This window comes from Bombina bombina, chromosome 7, assembly GCF_027579735.1.
Source record: "Bombina bombina isolate aBomBom1 chromosome 7, aBomBom1.pri, whole genome shotgun sequence".
NCBI lineage: Eukaryota > Metazoa > Chordata > Amphibia > Anura > Bombinatoridae > Bombina > Bombina bombina.
In genome coordinates this window covers 1,913,970-1,934,874 of record NC_069505.1, presented here as the reverse complement: position 1 = coordinate 1,934,874, position 20,905 = coordinate 1,913,970, and the positions used below count along the sequence as shown (strand labels likewise).

The 20,905-nt window shown below is 35.0% G+C and overlaps 1 protein-coding gene across 1 annotated transcript in view; it reads left to right on the top strand.

Moving 5' to 3' along the window:
- Positions 1-20,905, top strand: part of LOC128635700 (low-density lipoprotein receptor-related protein 5) — a 1,026,620-nt gene that overhangs the window by 224,901 nt on the left and 780,814 nt on the right. Inside the window, exon 3 of the mRNA XM_053688826.1 lies at positions 17,082-17,278. Coding sequence (XP_053544801.1) covers positions 17,082-17,278 — 197 coding nt within the window. The remainder of the gene's footprint in view (positions 1-17,081; positions 17,279-20,905) is intronic.

The following is a 20,905-nucleotide window of genomic DNA, read 5'->3' as shown; positions in this document are numbered from 1 at the left end:
TGAGCAATTTAGCTATTACTGGCCTAGGTCTATTATTGCCCCTATTATCAACCTGCATCCTCCCTATTCTATGGGCCCTTTCTACCACTATTTGAGCATTGCTAGGAGGGATTTTAAGTAACTGTACTAAAGTATCTGTGATAAATAAATTTAGATTCTCAGGCTGTTTCCCCTCAGGTATGCCAATAATGCGGATGTTATTCCTTCTGGCCCTATTTTCTAAGTCTTCAATTTTGGTTTGCATTTTGGACAGACTAGTTGCGGTGGCATCTATGCTTGCACTATGAGTAAGTGTGAGATCCTCAAGATCAGAGACCCTTTGTTCCACTTCACTAATCCTGTTAGTGAAGTGTCTCAGTTCTTGCGATAGTGATACAATTTCTTGTTTGATCTCTGCCCTAAGGGCATCAAATTTAGGATTTAAAGCTTCTGCAATGTTTGTCACCAGGGCCTGCATGTTAAATGTTTCACTTAAGTGTAAGGGATTGGTAGGGGTTGATTGTTCCTCTGTGGATAGCTCTGTACTATTTTTATTTCTTCTATCTCTTGCTTTAGCTGTCATGGCTGGTGGGGGAGTCCGGGAGTGGCTGTGGAGGAATTTGTCCATAAGACGTGATAATAGTGTGAGTGATGATCAATTAATAACTTATGCTGTGCTACAAAACATTCGTGATTTTATTGGAAGGGGTAGGGATGTGAGGGACAAGTGAGTGAGGGGGTTTAGGGGAGGGAGTGAGGAAAGTGAAGGATGGGGGAAAAAAAAAAAAAAAAAGGGGGGATTTATATGTTAGCACCCTTGGTTTTAGTGAAGTGATGTGTGTGGCTTCCTATAATTAAGGGTCCCCATACCAGTCAGAGAGCCTATGGCGTGTAGCTTAGAGACAAGAGAACCAAACCCTTCTCTAAGAGTTAAATAATTCTCTACTGGTCCCTGATTAAATTAGGTCCAGTTACTAAGCAAAAAAAAAAAAAGAAAAAAGAACTCAGGTTTACTTTAATATCATTAGGTTCCCCTAATCAAAGTGAGTAGGTATAGATTATAGTTCTCTTATTTTTTTTGTTGTATTAGACCTTTCTTACCTTTACAGCTAAAATCTAATATTACTGGGCATTTAGATATATTTTAAGTGAAGGGAAACCTATGTCCTGGTTTTTCAAATCTCTGAGTGTGAAATTAGGCCAATTAATCTTGGGACAGCGTATCTGCCTAGACAACAAAATCAAATTACTCGTGTGCCACAAGAGAAACACAGTTAGAAGAAATTGTTAGTTGCAGAGAAGAAGAAAAAAAAAAAGAAGAAAGAAAGAGTAACTTAAATCCTAAACAATAAGAACAGAATATGCGGTGTGTTAAATTTTCCTTAAAGCTTATAAATTTAAGGTATGCATTTAAACAATATGTTAGGAGATGAAATGTCCAGCAGTTAGGTTGTTATTCTGCGAGCAAGATAAGCATAAATGTCCATATTAGTTTAATAGCAGATTTTTCGTGGTGAAAGCAGCTGTTAATCTGTCAGCCAGAAAATAAGCAATCAACGTTAGTAGCATGTTCATTAGATGTAAAGCAACTAACTCTTTCCTCTTCCCTTCTCCTTTCCTCCTCCTCTCCCCCTATTCTTTTAGCCTTTACCAGAGTTCAAGCCGATGTTAGTAAAGTTTACAGATAGTCTGGGAGATAGAGCTCTTATTTAGGTGGACCGTGATCCGCTGTGGTCCGTCCAATTCAGTGCAATGTGAGTAATATAGGGCTGCTCAGCCCTTCCCCTCCTTTCCCTTCCTTTCTTCTTCTGTCCCCTTTTACCTTCCCCCTTTTATGACTTTGGTAAGGAAATGCTTGATATTAGTATTGGGAGAAGATTATGATATCCCTGTCTGCTCCCCCAACTTCACCCAGGCAGCCCATTCAGTTTAAGGTGCACAATGATAAGTCTTTATGGGTGTATAGTTAACTCACCTCTCCTCGCCAGCTGTACCCCGTATTCTATCTTGCCCTGGAGGATGGGGTTCTTGAATATACGGTGAATGTCTCTCCTACCTGAGACCTGCAGATGAAGCTCCCGCAGCTTTAGGTGCCTCTGCCTTGTCTTGACCTCCGGCAGCTATTTATCTCTCCCTCCCTCACGCAGCAGCGGTGGGAGAGAGGGAAGAGAAACAAGAGGCAGGCTTCCTACGTGCAGGGGCTTTTTCCTTCGTTCCTAGCCCTCCAGATAGCGCTTACTCCAGTCCCTCTCACGCAGCACCGGTGGGAGAGGGATGGGGTGATCTGCGCTGCAGCCAAGGATCCAACGAGGAGTCTCAAGGGGAGGGCCACCTCAGGGAGACATGTAGGATTCAGTATCACTCCGCAGTGTGAGTTCCGTGATGCCGGGCACGCTGGCGGGAGGGGTGAGAAAGAGTTCAGCCACAGCGGTGGGTGGGCCCGTCTGTACTGACTTTGATGCAGTTGGTCCTCTGTTGGATTAGGACCCAGCCGCGCCTCTGCTCAGTTCGTGGCGGAAAGGGGGAGAGCAGTGTGTGATGGATAGACGCAGTCCGGAGAGCTTGCTGAAAGCAGACTTCGGCAATAGGAAATGAGGTACGTGCTGCAACAGATGCGGCCTCAGTTGTTGCCGTCTAATGTTAAATTCTGTCCTTAGCTGGGCAGAGGAGCAAAAGGGATCTTCCAAGGTAAAGGGGTTTCTCCTGGGTTATTTTCTATGCCTTTTGAAGAGGTAGTGGGGGCTTAAGTTTACCCGGCAAATTGTGTCTTTTATTCAGAGCAGTTGGTTAAGAGTGCTGGGTAAGCCAGTTGGCCTCGATTCGTCTGTTTGGGGGGATATCACCTCCCTTCTTGCAATAACAGCGGGATGGAGTTTATCGCTGTTCAGGTTCAGGTGCGTTGTCTTGGCTAACCCGTTAGCTATCCCCTGGACTGGGGTATGGCGCGAAAACAACCGCCAGCAGCTATAGGGCTGAAGCAGGTAGCTCAGCAGGTAGCTCAGCAGGTAGCTCAGCAGCACGTGCTTGCTCCTCCTCCTCCACCGGAACCCTAGCTAGAGCTGTATTTTTATATGTTTAATAAACTTGTTATGTTTGATCATTGTCAGAGGTAGTAAGGATGGTAATTGTTTCTGTATTTTGTTGTATTTGTATATGTTTAATAAACTTGTTATGTTTGGTCATTGTCAGAGGTAATAAGGATGGTAATTGTTTCTGTATTTTGTTGTATTTTTATATGTTTAATAAACTTGTTATGTTTGGTCATTGTCAGAGGTAGTAAGGATGGTAATTGTTTCTGTATTTTGTTGTATTTTATATGTTTAATAAACTTGTTATGTTTGATCAGTGTCAGAGGTAGTAAGGGTGGTAATTGTTTCTGTATTTTGTTGTATTTTTATATGTTTAATAAACTTGTTATGTTTGGTCATTGTCAGAGGTAGTAAGGATGGCAATTGTTTCTGTATTTTGTTGTATTTTTATATGTTTAATAAACTTGTTATGTTTGGTCAGTGTCAGAGGTAGTAAGGATGGTAATTGTTTCTTTATTATAGTATTTTTATATGTTTAATAAACTTGTTATGTTTGGTCAGTGTCAGAGGTAGTAAGGATTGGTAATTGTTTCTGTGTTTTGTTGTATTTGTATATGTTTAATAAACTTGTTATGTTTGGTCATTGTCAGGTAGTAAGGATGTTAATTGTTTCTGTATTTTGTTGTATTTTATATGTTTAATAAACGTGTTATGTTTGATCATTGTCAGAGGTAGTAAGGATGGTAATTGTTTCTGTATTTTGTTGTATTTTATATGTTTAATAAACTTGTTATGTTTGGTCATTGTCAGGTAGTAAGGATGGTAATTGTTTCTGTATTTTGTTGTTTTTTATATGTTTAATAAACTTGTTATGTTTGTTCAGTGTCAGAGGTAGTAAGGATGGTAATTGTTTCTGTATTTTGTTGTATTTTATATGTTTAATAAACTTGTTATGTTTGATCAGTGTCAGAGGTAATAAGGATGGTAATTGTTTCTGTAGTTTGTTTTTTATATGTTTAATAAACTTATGTTTGGTCATTGTCAGAGGTAGTAAGGATGGTAATTGTTTCTTTATTTTGTTGTATTTTTATATGTTTAATAAACTTGTTATGTTTGATCAATGTCAGAGGTAGTAAGGATGGTAATTGTTTCTGTATTTTGTTGTATTTTATATGTTTAATAAACTTGTTATGTTTGATCAGTGTTAGAGGTAGTAAGGATGGTAATTGTTTCTGTATTTTGTTGTATTTTATATGTTTAATAAACTTGTTATGTTTGATCATTGTCAGAGGTAGTAAGGATGGTAATTGTTTCTGTAGTTTGTTTTTTATATATTTAATAAACTTGTTATGTTTGATCATTGTCAGAGGTAGTAAGGATGGTAATTGTTTCTGTAGTTTGTTTTTTATATGTTTAATAAACTTATGTTTGGTCATTGTCAGAGGTAGTAAGGATGGTAATTGTTTCTGTATTTTGTTGTATTTTTATATGTTTAATAAACTTGTTATGTTTGATCATTGTCAGAGGTAGTAAGGATGGTAATTGTTTCTGTATTTTGTTGTATTTGTATATGTTTAATAAACTTGTTATGTTTGGTCATTGTCAGAGGTAGTAAGGATGGTAATTGTTTCTGTATTTTGTTGTATTTTTATATGTTTAATAAACTTGTTATGTTTGGTCATTGTCAGAGGTAGTAAGGATGGTAATTGTTTCTGTATTTTGTTGTATTTTATATGTTTAATAAACTTGTTATGTTTGATCAGTGTCAGAGGTAGTAAGGGTGGTAATTGTTTCTGTATTTTGTTGTATTTTTATATGTTTAATAAACTTGTTATGTTTGGTCATTGTCAGAGGTAGTAAGGATGGCAATTGTTTCTGTATTTTGTTGTATTTTTATATGTTTAATAAACTTGTTATGTTTGGTCATTGTCAGAGGTAGTAAGGATGGCAATTGTTTCTGTATTTTGTTGTATTTTTATATGTTTAATAAACTTGTTATGTTTGGTCAGTGTCAGAGGTAGTAAGGATGGTAATTGTTTCTGTATTCTGTTGTATTTTTATATGTTTAATAAACGTGTTATGTTTGATCATTGTCAGAGGTAGTAAGGATGGTAATTGTTTCTGTATTTTGTTGTATTTTATATGTTTAATAAACTTGTTATGTTTGGTCATTGTCAGAGGTAGTAAGGATGGTAATTGTTTCTGTATTTTGTTGTTTTTTATATGTTTAATAAACTTATGTTTGATCATTGTCAGAGGTAGTAAGGATGGTAATTGTTTCTGTATTTTGTTGTATTTTTATATGTTTAATAAACTTATGTTTGATCATTGTCAGAGGTAGTAAGGATGGTAATTGTTTCTGTAGTTTGTTGTATTTGTATATGTTTAATAAACTTGTTATGTTTGATCATTGTCAGAGGTAGTAAGGATGGTAATTGTTTCTGTATTTTGTTGTATTTTTATATGTTTAATAAACTTATGTTTGATCATTGTCAGAGGTAGTACGGATGGTAATTGTTTCTGTAGTTTGTTTTTTATATATTTAATAAACTTGTTATGTTTGATCATTGTCAGAGGTAGTAAGGATGGTAATTGTTTCTGTATTTTGTTGTATTTTTATATGTTTAATAAACTTGTTATGTTTGGTCATTGTCAGAGGTAGTAAGGATGGTAATTGTTTCTGTATTTTGTTGTATTTTTATATGTTTAATAAACTTGTTATGGTTGGTCATTGTCAGAGGTAGTAAGGATGGTAATTGTTTCTGTATTTTGTTGTATTTTTATATGTTTAATAAACTTGTTATGTTTGATCATTGTCAGAGGTAGTAAGGATGGTAATTGTTTCTGTATTTTGTTGTATTTTTATATGTTTAATAAACTTGTTATGTTTGATCATTGTCAGAGGTAGTAAGGATGGTAATTGTTTCTGTATTCTGTTGTATTTTATATGTTTAATAAACTTGTTATATTTGGTCATTGTCAGAGGTAGTAAGGATGGTAATTGTTTCTGTATTCTGTTGTATTTTATATGTTTAATAAACTTGTTATGTTTGATCATTGTCAGAGGTAGTAAGGATGGTAATTGTTTCTGTATTTTGTTGTATTTTTATATGTTTAATAAACTTGTTATGTTTGATCATTGTCAGAGGTAGTAAGGATGGTAATTGTTTCTGTATTTTGTTGTATTTGTATATGTTTAATAAACTTGTTATGTTTGATCATTGTCAGAGGTAGTAAGGATGGTAATTGTTTCTGTATTTTGTTGTATTTGTATATGTTTAATAAACTTGTTATGTTTGGTCATTGTCAGAGGTAGTAAGGATGGTAATTGTTTCTGTATTTTGTTGTATTTTTATATGTTTAATAAACTTGTTATGTTTGGTCATTGTCAGAGGTAGTAAGGATGGTAATTGTTTCTGTATTTTGTTGTATTTTATATGTTTAATAAACTTGTTATGTTTGATCAGTGTCAGAGGTAGTAAGGGTGGTAATTGTTTCTGTATTTTGTTGTATTTTTATATGTTTAATAAACTTGTTATGTTTGGTCATTGTCAGAGGTAGTAAGGATGGCAATTGTTTCTGTATTTTGTTGTATTTTTATATGTTTAATAAACTTGTTATGTTTGGTCATTGTCAGAGGTAGTAAGGATGGTAATTGTTTCTTTAATATAGTATTTTTATATGTTTAATAAACGTGTTATGTTTGATCATTGTCAGAGGTAGTAAGGATGGTAATTGTTTCTGTATTTTGTTGTATTTTATATGTTTAATAAACTTGTTATGTTTGGTCATTGTCAGAGGTAGTAAGGATGGTAATTGTTTCTGTATTTTGTTGTTTTTTATATGTTTAATAAACTTATGTTTGATCATTGTCAGAGGTAGTAAGGATGGTAATTGTTTCTGTATTTTGTTGTATTTTTATATGTTTAATAAACTTATGTTTGATCATTGTCAGAGGTAGTAAGGATGGTAATTGTTTCTGTAGTTTGTTGTATTTGTATATGTTTAATAAACTTGTTATGTTTGATCATTGTCAGAGGTAGTAAGGATGGTAATTGTTTCTGTATTTTGTTGTATTTTTATATGTTTAATAAACTTATGTTTGATCATTGTCAGAGGTAGTACGGATGGTAATTGTTTCTGTAGTTTGTTTTTTATATATTTAATAAACTTGTTATGTTTGATCATTGTCAGAGGTAGTAAGGATGGTAATTGTTTCTGTATTTTGTTGTATTTTTATATGTTTAATAAACTTGTTATGTTTGGTCATTGTCAGAGGTAGTAAGGATGGTAATTGTTTCTGTATTTTGTTGTATTTTTATATGTTTAATAAACTTGTTATGGTTGGTCATTGTCAGAGGTAGTAAGGATGGTAATTGTTTCTGTATTTTGTTGTATTTTTATATGTTTAATAAACTTGTTATGTTTGATCATTGTCAGAGGTAGTAAGGATGGTAATTGTTTCTGTATTTTGTTGTATTTTTATATGTTTAATAAACTTGTTATGTTTGATCATTGTCAGAGGTAGTAAGGATGGTAATTGTTTCTGTATTCTGTTGTATTTTATATGTTTAATAAACTTGTTATATTTGGTCATTGTCAGAGGTAGTAAGGATGGTAATTGTTTCTGTATTCTGTTGTATTTTATATGTTTAATAAACTTGTTATGTTTGATCATTGTCAGAGGTAGTAAGGATGGTAACTGTTTCTGTATTTTGTTGTATTTTTATATGTTTAATAAACTTGTTATGTTTGGTCATTGTCAGAGGTAGTAAGGATGGTAATTGTTCCTGTATTTTGTTGTATTTTCTTTCATGTAATTAGCAAGAGTCCATGAGCTAGTGACGTATGGGATATACATTCCTACCAGGAGGGGCAAAGTTTCCCAAACCTCAAAATGCCTATAAATACACCCCTCACCACACCCACAATTCAGTTTTACAAACTTTGCCTCCGATGGAGGTGGTGAAGTAAGTTTGTGCTAGATTCTACGTTGATATGCGCTCCGCAGCAAGTTGGAGCCCGGTTTTCCTTTCAGCGTGCAGTGAATGTCAGATGGATGTGAGAAGAGTATTGCCTATTTGAATGCAGTGATCTCCTTCTAGGGGGTCTATTTCATAGGTTCTCTGTTATCGGTCGTAGAGATTCATCTCTTACCTCCCTTTTCAGATCGACGATATACTCTTATATATACCATTACCTCTGCTGATTCTCGTTTCAGTACTGGTTTGGCTATCTGCTATATGTAGATGAGTGTCCTGGGGTAAGTAAGTCTTATTTTCTGTGACACTCCAAGCTATGGTTGGGCACTTTGTTTATAAAGTTCTAAATATATGTATTCAAACATTTATTTGCCTTGACTCAGAATGTTCAACTTTCCTTATTTTCAATTTGATCAATTTTGCTTTATATATATGTTGTTTTTTCTCTTACATATTGCAAGATGTCTCACGTTGCATCTGAGTCAGAAGATACTACAGGAAAATCGCTGTCAAGTGCTGAATCTACCAAAGCTAAGTGCATCTGCTGTAAACTTTTGGTAGCCATTTCTCCAGCTGTTGTTTGTATTGATTGTCATGACAAACTTGTTAAAGCAGATAATATTTCCTTTAGTAAAGTACCATTGCCTGTTGCAGTTCCTTCAACATCTAAGGTGCAGAATGTTCCTGATAATATAAGAGATTTTGTTTCTGAATCCATAAAGAAGGCTATGTCTGTTATTTCTCCTTCTAGTAAACGTAAAAAATCTTTTAAAACTTCTCTCCCTACAGATGAATTTTTAAATGAACATCATCATTCTGATTCTGATGACTCCTCTGGTTCAGAGGATTCTGTCTCTGAGGTTGATGCTGATAAATCTTCATATTTATTTAAAATGGAATTTATTCGTTCTTTACTTAAAGAAGTACTAATTGCTTTAGATATAGAGGATTCTGGTCCTCCTGATACTAATTCTAAACGTTTGGATAAGGTATTTAAAGCTCCTGTGGTTATTCCAGAAGTTTTTCCTGTTCCTAATGCTATTTCTGCAGTAATTTCCAAAGAATGGGATAAATTGGGTAATTCATTTACTCCTTCTAAACGTTTTAAGCATTTATATCCTGTGCCGTCTGACAGATTGGAATTTTGGGACAAAATCCCTAAAGTTGATGGGGCTATTTCTACCCTTGCTAAACGTACTACTATTCCTACGTCAGATGGTACTTCGTTTAAGGATCCTCTAGATAGGAAAATTGAGTCCTTTCTAAGAAAAGCTTATCTGTGTTCAGGTAATCTTCTTAGACCTGCTATATCTTTGGCTGATGTTGCTGCAGCTTCAACTTTTTGGTTGGAAACTTTAGCGCAACAAGTAACACATCATGATTCTCATGATATTATTATTCTTCTTCAGCATGCTAATAATTTTATCTGTGATGCCATTTTTGATATTATCAGAGTTGATGTCAGGTTTATGTCTCTAGCTATTTTAGCTAGAAGAGCTTTATGGCTTAAAACTTGGAATGCTGATATGGCTTCTAAATCAACTTTACTTTCTATTTCTTTCCAGGGTAACAAATTATTTGGTTCTCAGTTGGATTCCATCATTTCAACTGTTACTGGTGGGAAAGGAACTTTTTTACCACAGGATAAAAAATCTAAAGGTAAAAGTAGGGCTAATAATCGTTTTCGTTCCTTTCGTTTCAACAAAGAACAAAAGCCTGATCCTTCATCCTCAGGAGCTTTTTCAGTTTGGAAACCATCTCCAGTCTGGAATAAATCCAAGCCAGCTAGAAAGGCAAAGCCTGCTTCTAAGTCCACATGAAGGTGCGGCCCTCATTCCAGCTCAGCTGGTAGGGGGCAGGTTACGTTTTTTCAAAGAAATTTGGATCAATTCTGTTCACAATCTTTGGATTCAGAACATTGTTTCGGAAGGGTACAGGATTGGTTTCAAGATGAGACCTCCTGCAAAGAGATTTTTTCTTTCCCGTGTCCCAGTAAATCCAGTAAAAGCTCAAGCATTTCTGAAATGTGTTTCAGATCTAGAGTTGACTGGAGTAATTATGCCAGTTCCAGTTCTGGAACAGGGGATGGGGTTTTATTCAAATCTCTTCATTGTACCAAAGAAGGAGAACTCCTTCAGACCAGTTCTGGATCTAAAAATATTGAATCGTTATGTACGAATACCAACGTTCAAAATGGTAACTGTAAGGACTATCTTGCCTTTTGTTCAGCAAGGGAATTATATGTCCACAATAGATTTACAGGATGCATATCTGCATATTCCAATTCATCCAGATCATTATCAGTTCCTGAGATTCTCTTTTCTGGACAAGCATTACCAGTTTGTGGCTCTGCCATTTGGCCTAGCTACAGCTCCAAGAATTTTTACAAAGGTTCTCGGTGCCCTTCTGTCTGTAATCAGAGAACAGGGTATTGTGGTATTTCCTTATTTGGACGATATCTTGGTACTTGCTCAGTCTTTACATTTAGCAGAATCTCATACGAATCGACTTGTGTTGTTTCTTCAAGATCATGGTTGGAGGATTAATTTACCAAAAAGTTCTTTGATTCCTCAGACAAGGGTAACCTTTCTGGGTTTCCAGATGGATTCAGTGTCCATGACTCTGTCTTTAACAGACAAGAGACGTCTAAAATTGATTGCAGCTTGTCGAAACCTTCAGTCACAATCATTCCCTTCGGTAGCCTTATGCATGGAAATTCTAGGTCTTATGACTGCTGCATCGGACGCGATCCCCTTTGCTCGTTTTCACATGCGACCTCTTCAGCTCTGTATGCTGAAGCAATGGTGCAAGGATTACACGAAGATATCTCAAACAATATCTTTAAAACCGATTGTTCGACACTCTCTAACATGGTGGACAGATCACCATCGTTTAATTCAGGGGGCTTCTTTTGTGCTTCCGACCTGGACTGTAATTTCAACAGATGCAAGTCTCTCGGGTTGGGGAGCTGTGTGGGGATCTCTGACAGCACAAGGAGTTTGGGAATCTCAGGAGGTGAGATTTCCGATCAATATTTTGGAACTCCGTGCAATTTTCAGAGCTCTTCAGTTTTGGCCTCTTCTGAAGAGAGAATCGTTCATTTGTTTTCAGACAGACAATGTCACAACTGTGGCATACATCAATCATCAAGGAGGGACTCACAGTCCTCTGGCTATGAAAGAAGTATCTCGAATTTTGGTTTGGGCGGAATCCAGCTCCTGTCTAATCTCTGCGGTTCATATCCCAGGTATAGACAATTGGGAAGCGGATTATCTCAGTCGCCAAACTTTGCATCCGGGCGAATGGTCTCTTCACCCAGAGGTATTTCTTCAGATTGTTCAAATGTGGGAACTTCCAGAAATAGATCTGATGGCGTCCCATCTAAACAAGAAACTTCCCAGGTATCTGTCCAGATCCCGGGATCCTCAGGCGGAGGCAGTAGATGCATTATCACTTCCTTGGAAGTATCATCCTGCCTATATCTTTCCGCCTCTAGTTCTTCTTCCAAGAGTAATCTCCAAGATTCTGAAGGAATGCTCATTTGTTCTGCTGGTAGCTCCGGCATGGCCTCACAGGTTTTGGTATGCGGATCTTGTCCGGATGGCCTCTTGCCAACCGTGGACTCTTCCGTTAAGACCAGACCTTCTGTCACAAGGTCCCTTTTTCCATCAGGATCTGAAATCCTTAAATTTAAAGGTATGGAGATTGAACGCTTGATTCTTGGTCAAAGAGGTTTCTCTGACTCTGTCATTAATACTATGTTACAGGCTCGTAAATCTGTATCTCGAGAGATATATTATAGAGTCTGGAAGACTTATATTTCTTGGTGTCTTTCTCATCATTTTTCTTGGCATTCTTTTAGAATACCGAGAATTTTACAGTTTCTTCAGGATGGTTTAGATAAGGGTTTGTCCGCAAGTTCTTTGAAAGGACAAATCTCTGCTCTTTCAGTTCTTTTTCATAGAAAGATTGCTATTCTTCCTGATATTCATTGTTTTGTACAAGCTTTGGTACGTATAAAACCTGTCATTAAGTCAATTTCTCCTCCTTGGAGTTTGAATTTGGTTCTGGGAGCTCTTCAAGCTTCTCCGTTTGAACCTATGCATTCATTGGACATTAAATTACTTTCTTGGAAAGTTTTGTTCCTTTTGGCCATCTCTTCTGCCAGAAGAGTTTCTGAATTATCTGCTCTTTCTTGTGAGTCTCCTTTTCTGATTTTTCATCAGGATAAGGCGGTGTTGCGAACTTCTTTTGAATTTTTACCTAAAGTTGTGAATTCCAACAACATTAGTAGGGAAATTGTGGTTCCTTCATTATGTCCTAATCCTAAGAATTCTAAGGAGAAATCGTTGCATTCTTTGGATGTTGTTAGAGCTTTGAAATATTATGTTGAAGCTACGAAATCTTTCCGTAAGACTTCTAGTCTATTTGTTATCTTTTCCGGTTCTAGAAAAGGCCAGAAAGCTTCTGCCATTTCTTTGGCATCTTGGTTGAAATCTTTAATTCATCTTGCCTATGTTGAGTCGGGTAAAACTCCGCCTCATAGGATTACAGCTCATTCTACTAGGTCAGTTTCTACTTCCTGGGCGTTTAGGAATGAAGCTTCGGTTGACCAGATCTGCAAAGCAGCAACTTGGTCCTCTTTGCATACTTTTACTAAATTCTACCATTTTGATGTATTTTCTTCTTCTGAAGCAGTTTTTGGTAGAAAAGTACTTCAGGCAGCGGTTTCAGTTTGAATCTTCTGCTTATGTTTTTCGTTAAACTTTATTTTGGGTGTGGATTATTTTCAGCAGGAATTGGCTGTCTTTATTTTATCCCTCCCTCTCTAGTGACTCTTGTGTGGAAAGATCCACATCTTGGGTAGTCATTATCCCATACGTCACTAGCTCATGGACTCTTGCTAATTACATGAAAGAAAACATAATTTATGTAAGAACTTACCTGATAAATTCATTTCTTTCATATTAGCAAGAGTCCATGAGGCCCGCCCTTTTTTTGTGGTGGTTATGATTTGTATAAAGCACAATTATTCCAATTCCTTATTTTATATGCTTTCGCACTTTTTTATCACCCCACTTCTTGGCTATTCGTTAAACTGAATTGTGGGCCCAGAGGCAGAACATTTCTTCACTTTCTGCGATGAGATTTTTTTAGTGAAAATTTTTCTGCAGGTCATTTTAAAATAAAATAAAATTTTAAATTAGACAGTTACACTAATGCACCAGTTCAACTGCAATGTGTTGGTTAAAGGATTACTTTCTGTTATAATTTTTAAGCTAAACAACTAACATATTAAAGTTAATAAACATTAATTAAAACCTACTGACCTATATTTTCTCCAAAACGAAGTTTCATAACGTTCTAAAAGTTATATCTTTTATTCGCCAATGATGTCACGTTATCCTGCCCACTATTTTCAGCACTGAGTGTTCAAAATACTTAAACCAATAACTTTGTGTTTAAAGCGCCATTTTGAAACCTAGGTATTGTAAACGGATTGGTACAGAGCAAAGGATACCCACGGAGTGGGTTTGGAAAACAATTAAATTTGCAGACAAGATTTCTGATATACGGTAGAGATATGTTAATGAAATGCTATTGATAAAAAGCGTATTTGGGGTAGGTAGTTAGTAACAGGCATAGAAAATATTTACTTACAGTGGCCCTTTAACTGAAGAATAAAGCAATTTTAATGTTTTATAATATAATTGCATTGCAAATTAGCTGCATACAACATTTTTTTTTTAAATGTCTCTTGAATAAATCTGTTTCCTTTTCTCTTGGTCTAACATATAAATGTAGTGATAAAAAAGATGCAATGCTCATACTAACGTCTTACATTCAGAATAAACAGGTTTGCAGACTGGGAAAGGCTAGGGGACGGGTTTGAAAAAATCTCAGAGCTAGTCAACAAGCAATGTGCTGCTGCTTTGCAGCGCTACTGCATTTTTTGACTGATCACTTCAAAGAGCACTTTGCTCTGGATGCACTGTGTTAAGGAAAACTTACACACTGCAACCAGAGCACAGCTCTGTTTGAAGAGAACGGTCTAATGTGGAGCAGCACTACAAAGTTCAAGCACTAACAGTTCCTGCATGTGTCCTGTTCTTTCTGCAGACATGCTGCATTTTCTGCGATGACATCTCAGATCACTGTATGTTCTGCCTTGGGGATTGTGGGTGTGGTGAGGGGTGTATTTATAGGCATTTTGAGGTTTGGGAAACTTTGCCCCTCCTGGTAGGAATGTATATCCCATACGTCACTAGCTCATGGACTCTTGCTAATATGAAAGAAATGAATTTATCAGGTAAGTTCTTACATAAATTATGTTTTTATATGTTTAATAAACTTGTTATGTTTGGTCATTGTCAGAGGTAGTAAGGATGGTAATTGTTTCTTTATTATAGTATTTTTATATGTTTAATAAACTTGTTATGTTTGGTCAGTGTCAGAGGTAGTAAGGATTGGTAATTGTTTCTGTGTTTTGTTGTATTTGTATATGTTTAATAAACTTGTTATGTTTGTTCATTGTCAGAGGTAGTAAGGATGGTAATTGTTTCTGTATTTTGTTGTATTTTATATGTTTAATAAACTTGTTATGTTTGGTCAGTGTCAGAGGTAATAAGGATGGTAATTGTTTCTGTATTTTGTTGTATTTTTATATGTTTAATAAACTTGTTATGTTTGGTCATTGTCAGAGGTAGTAAGGATTGGTAATTGTTTCTGTATTTTGTTGTATTTTTATATGTTTAATAAACTTGTTATGTTTGGTCATTGTCAGAGGTAGTAAGGATGGTAATTGTTTCTTTATTATAGTATTTTTATATGTTTAATAAACTTGTTATGTTTGGTCAGTGTCAGAGGTAGTAAGGATGGCAATTGTTTCTGTGTTTTGTTGTATTTTTATATGTTTAATAAACTTGTTATGTTTGGTCAGTGTCAGAGGTAGTAAGGATGGTAATTGTTTCTGTATTTTGTTGTATTTTTATATGTTTAATAAACTTGTTATGTTTGGTCAGTGTCAGAGGTAGTAAGGATGGTAATTGTTTCTGTATTTTGTTGTATTTTTATATGTTTAATAAACTTGTTATGTTCAGTGTCAGAGGTAGTAAGGATGGTAATTGTTTCTGTATTTTGTTGTATTTTATATGTTTAATAAACTTGTTATGTTTGGTCAGTGTCAGAGGTAGTAAGGATGGTAATTGTTTCTTTATTATAGTATTTTTATATGTTTAATAAACTTGTTATGTTTGGTCATTGTCAGAGGTAGTAAGGATGGTAATTGTTTCTGTATTCTGTTGTATTTTTATATGTTTAATAAACTTGTTATGTTTGGTCAGTGTCAGAGGTAGTAAGGATGGTAATTGTTTCTTTATTATAGTATTTTTATATGTTTAATAAACTTGTTATGTTTGGTCAGTGTCAGAGGTAGTAAGGATTGGTAATTGTTTCTGTGTTTTGTTGTATTTGTATATGTTTAATAAACTTGTTATGTTTGATCATTGTCAGAGGTAGTAAGGATGGTAATTGTTTCTGTAGTCTGTTGTATTTGTATATGTTTAATAAACTTGTTATGTTTGGTCATTGTCAGGTAGTAAGGATGTTAATTGTTTCTGTATTTTGTTGTATTTGTATATGTTTAATAAACTTGTTATGTTTGGTCAGTGTCAGAGGTAGTAAGGATGGTAATTGTTTCTGTATTTTGTTGTATTTTTATATGTTTAATAAACTTGTTATGTTTGATCATTGTCAGAGGTAGTAAGGATGGTAATTGTTTCTGTGTTTTGTTGTATTTGTATATGTTTAATAAACTTGTTATGTTTGGTCATTGTCAGGTAGTAAGGATGGTAATTGTTTCTGTATTTTGTTGTATTTTATATGTTTAATAAACTTGTTATGTTTGGTCATTGTCAGGTAGTAAGGATGGTAATTGTTTCTGTATTTTGTTGTATTTTATATGTTTAATAAACTTGTTATGTTTGGTCAGTGTCAGAGGTAGTAAGGATGGTAATTGTTTCTGTATTTTGTTGTATTTGTATATGTTTAATAAACTTGTTATGTTTGGTCATTGTCAGATGTAGTAAGGATGGTAATTGTTTCTGTATTTTGTTGTATTTGTATATGTTTAATAAACTTGTTATGTTTGGTCATTGTCAGAGGTAGTAAGGATGGTAATTGTTTCTGTGTTTTGTTGTATTTTTATATGTTTAATAAACTTGTTATGTTTGTTCATTGTCAGAGGTAGTAAGGATGGTAATTGTTTCTGTATTTTGTTGTATTTGTATATGTTTAATAAACTTGTTATGTTTGGTCATTGTCAGAGGTAGTAAGGATGGTAATTGTTTCTGTGTTTTGTTGTATTTTTATATGTTTAATAAACTTGTTATGTTTGATCATTGTCAGGTAGTAAGGATGGTAATTGTTTCTTTATTATAGTATTTTTATATGTTTAATAAACTTGTTATGTTTGGTCATTGTCAGAGGTAGTAAGGATGGTAATTGTTTCTGTATTTTGTTTTTTATATGTTTAATAAACTTGTTATGTTTGATCATTGTCAGAGGTAGTAAGGATGGTAATTGTTTCTGTGTTTTGTTGTATTTGTATATGTTTAATAAACTTGTTATGTTTGTTCATTGTCAGAGGTAGTAAGGATGGTAATTGTTTCTGTATTTTGTTGTATTTTTATATGTTTAATAAACTTGTTATGTTTGGTCAGTGTCAGAGGTAATAAGGATGGTAATTGTTTCTGTGTTTTGTTGTATTTTTATATGTTTAATAAACTTGTTATGTTTGATCATTGTCAGAGGTAATAAGGATGGTAATTGTTTCTGTGTTTTGTTGTATTTTTATATGTTTAATAAACTTGTTATGTTTGATCATTGTCAGAGGTAGTAAGGATGGTAATTGTTTCTGTGTTTTGTTGTATTTTTATATGTTTAGTAAACTTGTTATGTTTGGTCATTGTCAGGTAGTACGGATGGTAATTGTTTCTGTATTTTGTTGTATTTTTATATGTTTAATAAACTTATGTTTGGTCATTGTCAGAGGTAGTACGGATGGTAATTGTTTCTGTATTTTGTCATGCAGGCAGAAAGTTGTAGAAGGAACCCTCACACATCCCTTTGCTCTGACACTGGCAGGAGAGACGCTGTTCTGGACAGACTGGCAGACACGCTCTATCCACGCCTGCAACAAGCATACTGGAGAAAAAAGGCGAGAAATACTCAGTGACCTCTACTCTCCCATGGACATACAAGTATTCAGCCTCTCTCGCCAACCCCATTGTTAGTATGTTTTTGTATCTGATTCTATCACAGTGTAAGGGAATGCAAGCAGGGTAGTGCCTAATAAGAGGAGAATGAGGAAAGTGTCTAAAAACTCACTCAGAAGATTTATGTGCAAATATATTAAACAGAACTGCCTGTTCGTGTACCAGTAGTACTTATGCGGAGGAAATACCAATCCACTCAATTGGTAGGCATAAAGTACCGGTGCTGCAGTTTAAATTAAACTAGTAGTGATGCACCAAAATTTAAATTTTGGACTGAAACCGAACCCGAGAATCCAGGATTAACTTGGCCAAAAAACGAAACTGAAAATGTATTTTTTTTTTCAAATTATTTAAAAGAAAACAAACAAAAAACATTTTTTTTTGTGTGCATAATTAGATTATTTAATGAATGTATCTGGATTGAAAAACGGCAAGTAAATAAAATAAACACACTTTTATTGAAAGTAACACACAAAAAATAGACAAAAAATATCTTAAAACAATAAAATGCTACAAATTAATTTTACCAAGAAATAAAAAAAAGAAAAAAAAAACGAAACAAAAAAACCCTGACTTTTTCGGCCAAAATGTTTCTGCATCCCTACTTAAAACAATATTCAATAATAATATAGTGTATTATTCTGTATGTAGTTCTTTGTAACAGAACCAGATATAACAGTTTTTTATACCAATTATCCAAATAAAGTATAGTCCTAGAAAACTATTATTATATGCAGAACAGTAAGTCAAGTAATGAGCTCAAACAGCAGCTCTAGGCTGGCATCAAATTTGTAATATGCTACACAATAATTTTACCGAAAATAACTGATAATGCATTTTCGGCTGAAACGTTTCTGCAGCCGCAATTTCGGTGCATCCTTAAAAACTAGTGCTTGTATGCAGCACCTATGCCTATAAACCCAGCATACAGGTAATCAGAAGAATCCTAATTTGTTCAAGTGAAACAAAATTTATGGTTACTAGGCAAATTCATTTATTTCATGATAGTGAGAGTGCACAAGCCATTATTCTTGGGATTTAACTCCTGGCCACTAGGAGGAGGCAAAGATTCCCAAAACTCAGAGTACTTAAGTGTGTTGCAAGCTTGTTGGTATTATGCCCCCTGTTCAGCTTTGCAAATCATTTCTAATCACAGTAATGCTGCTCTTCCTTCTAAAGGTATCTGTCCTCCTTCTGTTTGCTCTCTTTAGGGGAGTTCATGTTTCGCTCTAGGATTTATAGATTTTATTCTCTCTACTGTGTCCGAAATATCGGCGGCTATGCCCTCCTTCAAGTAAGCATAAAAGGTCAGTTTCTGATTTTCCTTCAACTTATCTGAATTAAATAGATCTAAGTCTTTTAAGCTACATGTTTCAGACCCTGGTTCATCTGATTTGTCCTCTAAAGGAGTAATATTTTCTGATGACCAGGAGTCTGTTTTTGATTAAGATACAGAACGGTATCCCTTTTATCCTTCTTTAAGATTTAAACAGATGTTTCCAGTGCCTGCTTTTAACATTAAAGGGACAGTCAACACCAGAATTTTTGTTGTTTAAAAAGATAGATAATCCCTTTATTACCCATTCCCCAGTTTTGCATAACCAACACTGTTATATTAATATACTTTTTACTGCTGTGACTATCTTGTATCTAAGCATCTCCTGACCGCCCCTAATCACATGACTTTTAGTTATTATCTATTGACTTGCATTTTAGCCAATTAGTGCAGTGTCTGCCACAACCCACGGGCGTGATCACAATGCTATCTATAGGGTTTACCTGAACTACTCTCCCCTGTTGTGAAAAGCAAATACAAAAGCATGTGATTAGAGGCGGCCTTCAAGTGCTTAGAAATGATCATATGAGCCTTCCTAGGTTTGCTCTCAACTAGAATACCAAGAGAACAAAGCAAAATTGTTGATAAAAGTAAATTGGAAAGTTGTTTAAAATTACATGCCCTATTTGAAAAATAAAAGTTTTTTTTGGCCTTGACTGTCCCTTTAAGCTTTGGGAAGCAATTCCAAAGGTGGATGTGGCTATTTCTACTTTGGCTAAGGATTCTATTCCTCTTATAGGGACAATAAAGTCAAAATGAAAAATGTGAATTTGAATAGAACATGACATTTTAAACCATTTTTCAATTTACTTCTATTATCAATTTTGCTTAGTTCCTTGGTAGCCATAGGAGAGCTCATGAGCATACATGTGTCTCTAGCCATCTGACAGCAGTGTTTGCAACAATGTTTATAGCAATATTATATATAGTTGTAAGCACAGCTGCCATATAAGCCTACAAACACTTTGTGACAGTAGAACTTGCAACAATGTATAATTATTGCTATAAACATTTTGCAAACACTTGCCTGATGGCTAAGGACACGTGCACGCTACTGAGCTTTTCTATTTTACTATTTAACAAAGGATACCAGATGAGCTAAGCACAATTTGGTAATAAAAGTAAATTGGAAAGTTTTTTTTTTTTTTTTAAATTGTATGCTCTTTCTGAATCAGGAAAGTTTAATTTTGACTTTACTGACCCTATTGACAGAAAGCTAGAGTCTTTTCATAGAAATACTTTTCAGCAGGCAGATTTTCTTTTTAGGCAAGCAATTAGTCAATCAATTAAGACTCTTGAAGACCACTAATGCATTCATTTGTGACGTTGATGTTAAGATCAATGCCAAGAATATGGCACTAGCAGAGTGGACTATGGTTGAAATCATGGTCAGCAGACCTAGTCTAGACTTTTGTCTCTTCCTTTTCAAGAAATTTTAATATGGGCCTGGTCTAGATGCTATTGTTTCTACTGTAACTGGAGGTAAGAGTTTCTTTTTAATGACACAATGAGTCCACATATCATCTTAATTACTATTGGGAATACAACTCCTGCCCTGCAGGAGGCGGCAAAGAGCACCACAGCAAAGCTGTTAAATATCACCTCCCTTCCCTCCCACCCCAGTCAGTCATTCTCTTTGCCTACGTTAAATGCAAGGAGGTTGTAAATTAGGTGTTAGAAAAGATTCTTCAATCAAGAGTTTATTATTTTTAAAGTAGGACAAGATTGTGCTGCTTTGTCCTAGGGTGTAGTCGTAGTCCATATCAGTCTCTTCAGTAGAGCAGTGGTGGATTTAGAGCAATGGGAACTTTTGGGACATAATTCTCACTGCGCCTCCCATATATTGATGCTGCCCTTACCCTGAAAACCTGAGAGATAGTTACTCAGGACTTTCTTGTTTTCTCTTGTTAAGTGTATCCAGTCCACGGATCATCCATTACTTGTGGGATATATTCCCTTCCCAACAGGAAGTTGCAAGAGGATCACCCACAGCAGAGCTGCTATATAGCTCCTCCCCTCACATGTCATATCCAGTCATTCTCTTGCAACCCTCAACATAGATGGAGGTCGTGAGAGGAGTGTGGTGTTTTATACTTAATTAATTCTTCAATCAAAAGTTTGTTATTTTTAAAAGGCACCGGAGTGTGCTGTTTTTTCTCAGGCAGTATTTGGAAGAAGAATCTGCCTGCGTTTTCTATGATCTTAGCAGAAAATGCTGCTAATACTGAAGTAATGTAGTAAAGCCTTAAATGCAGTAGAAGCGACTGGTATCAGGCTTATCAATAGAGTTACATCCTCTTTAAA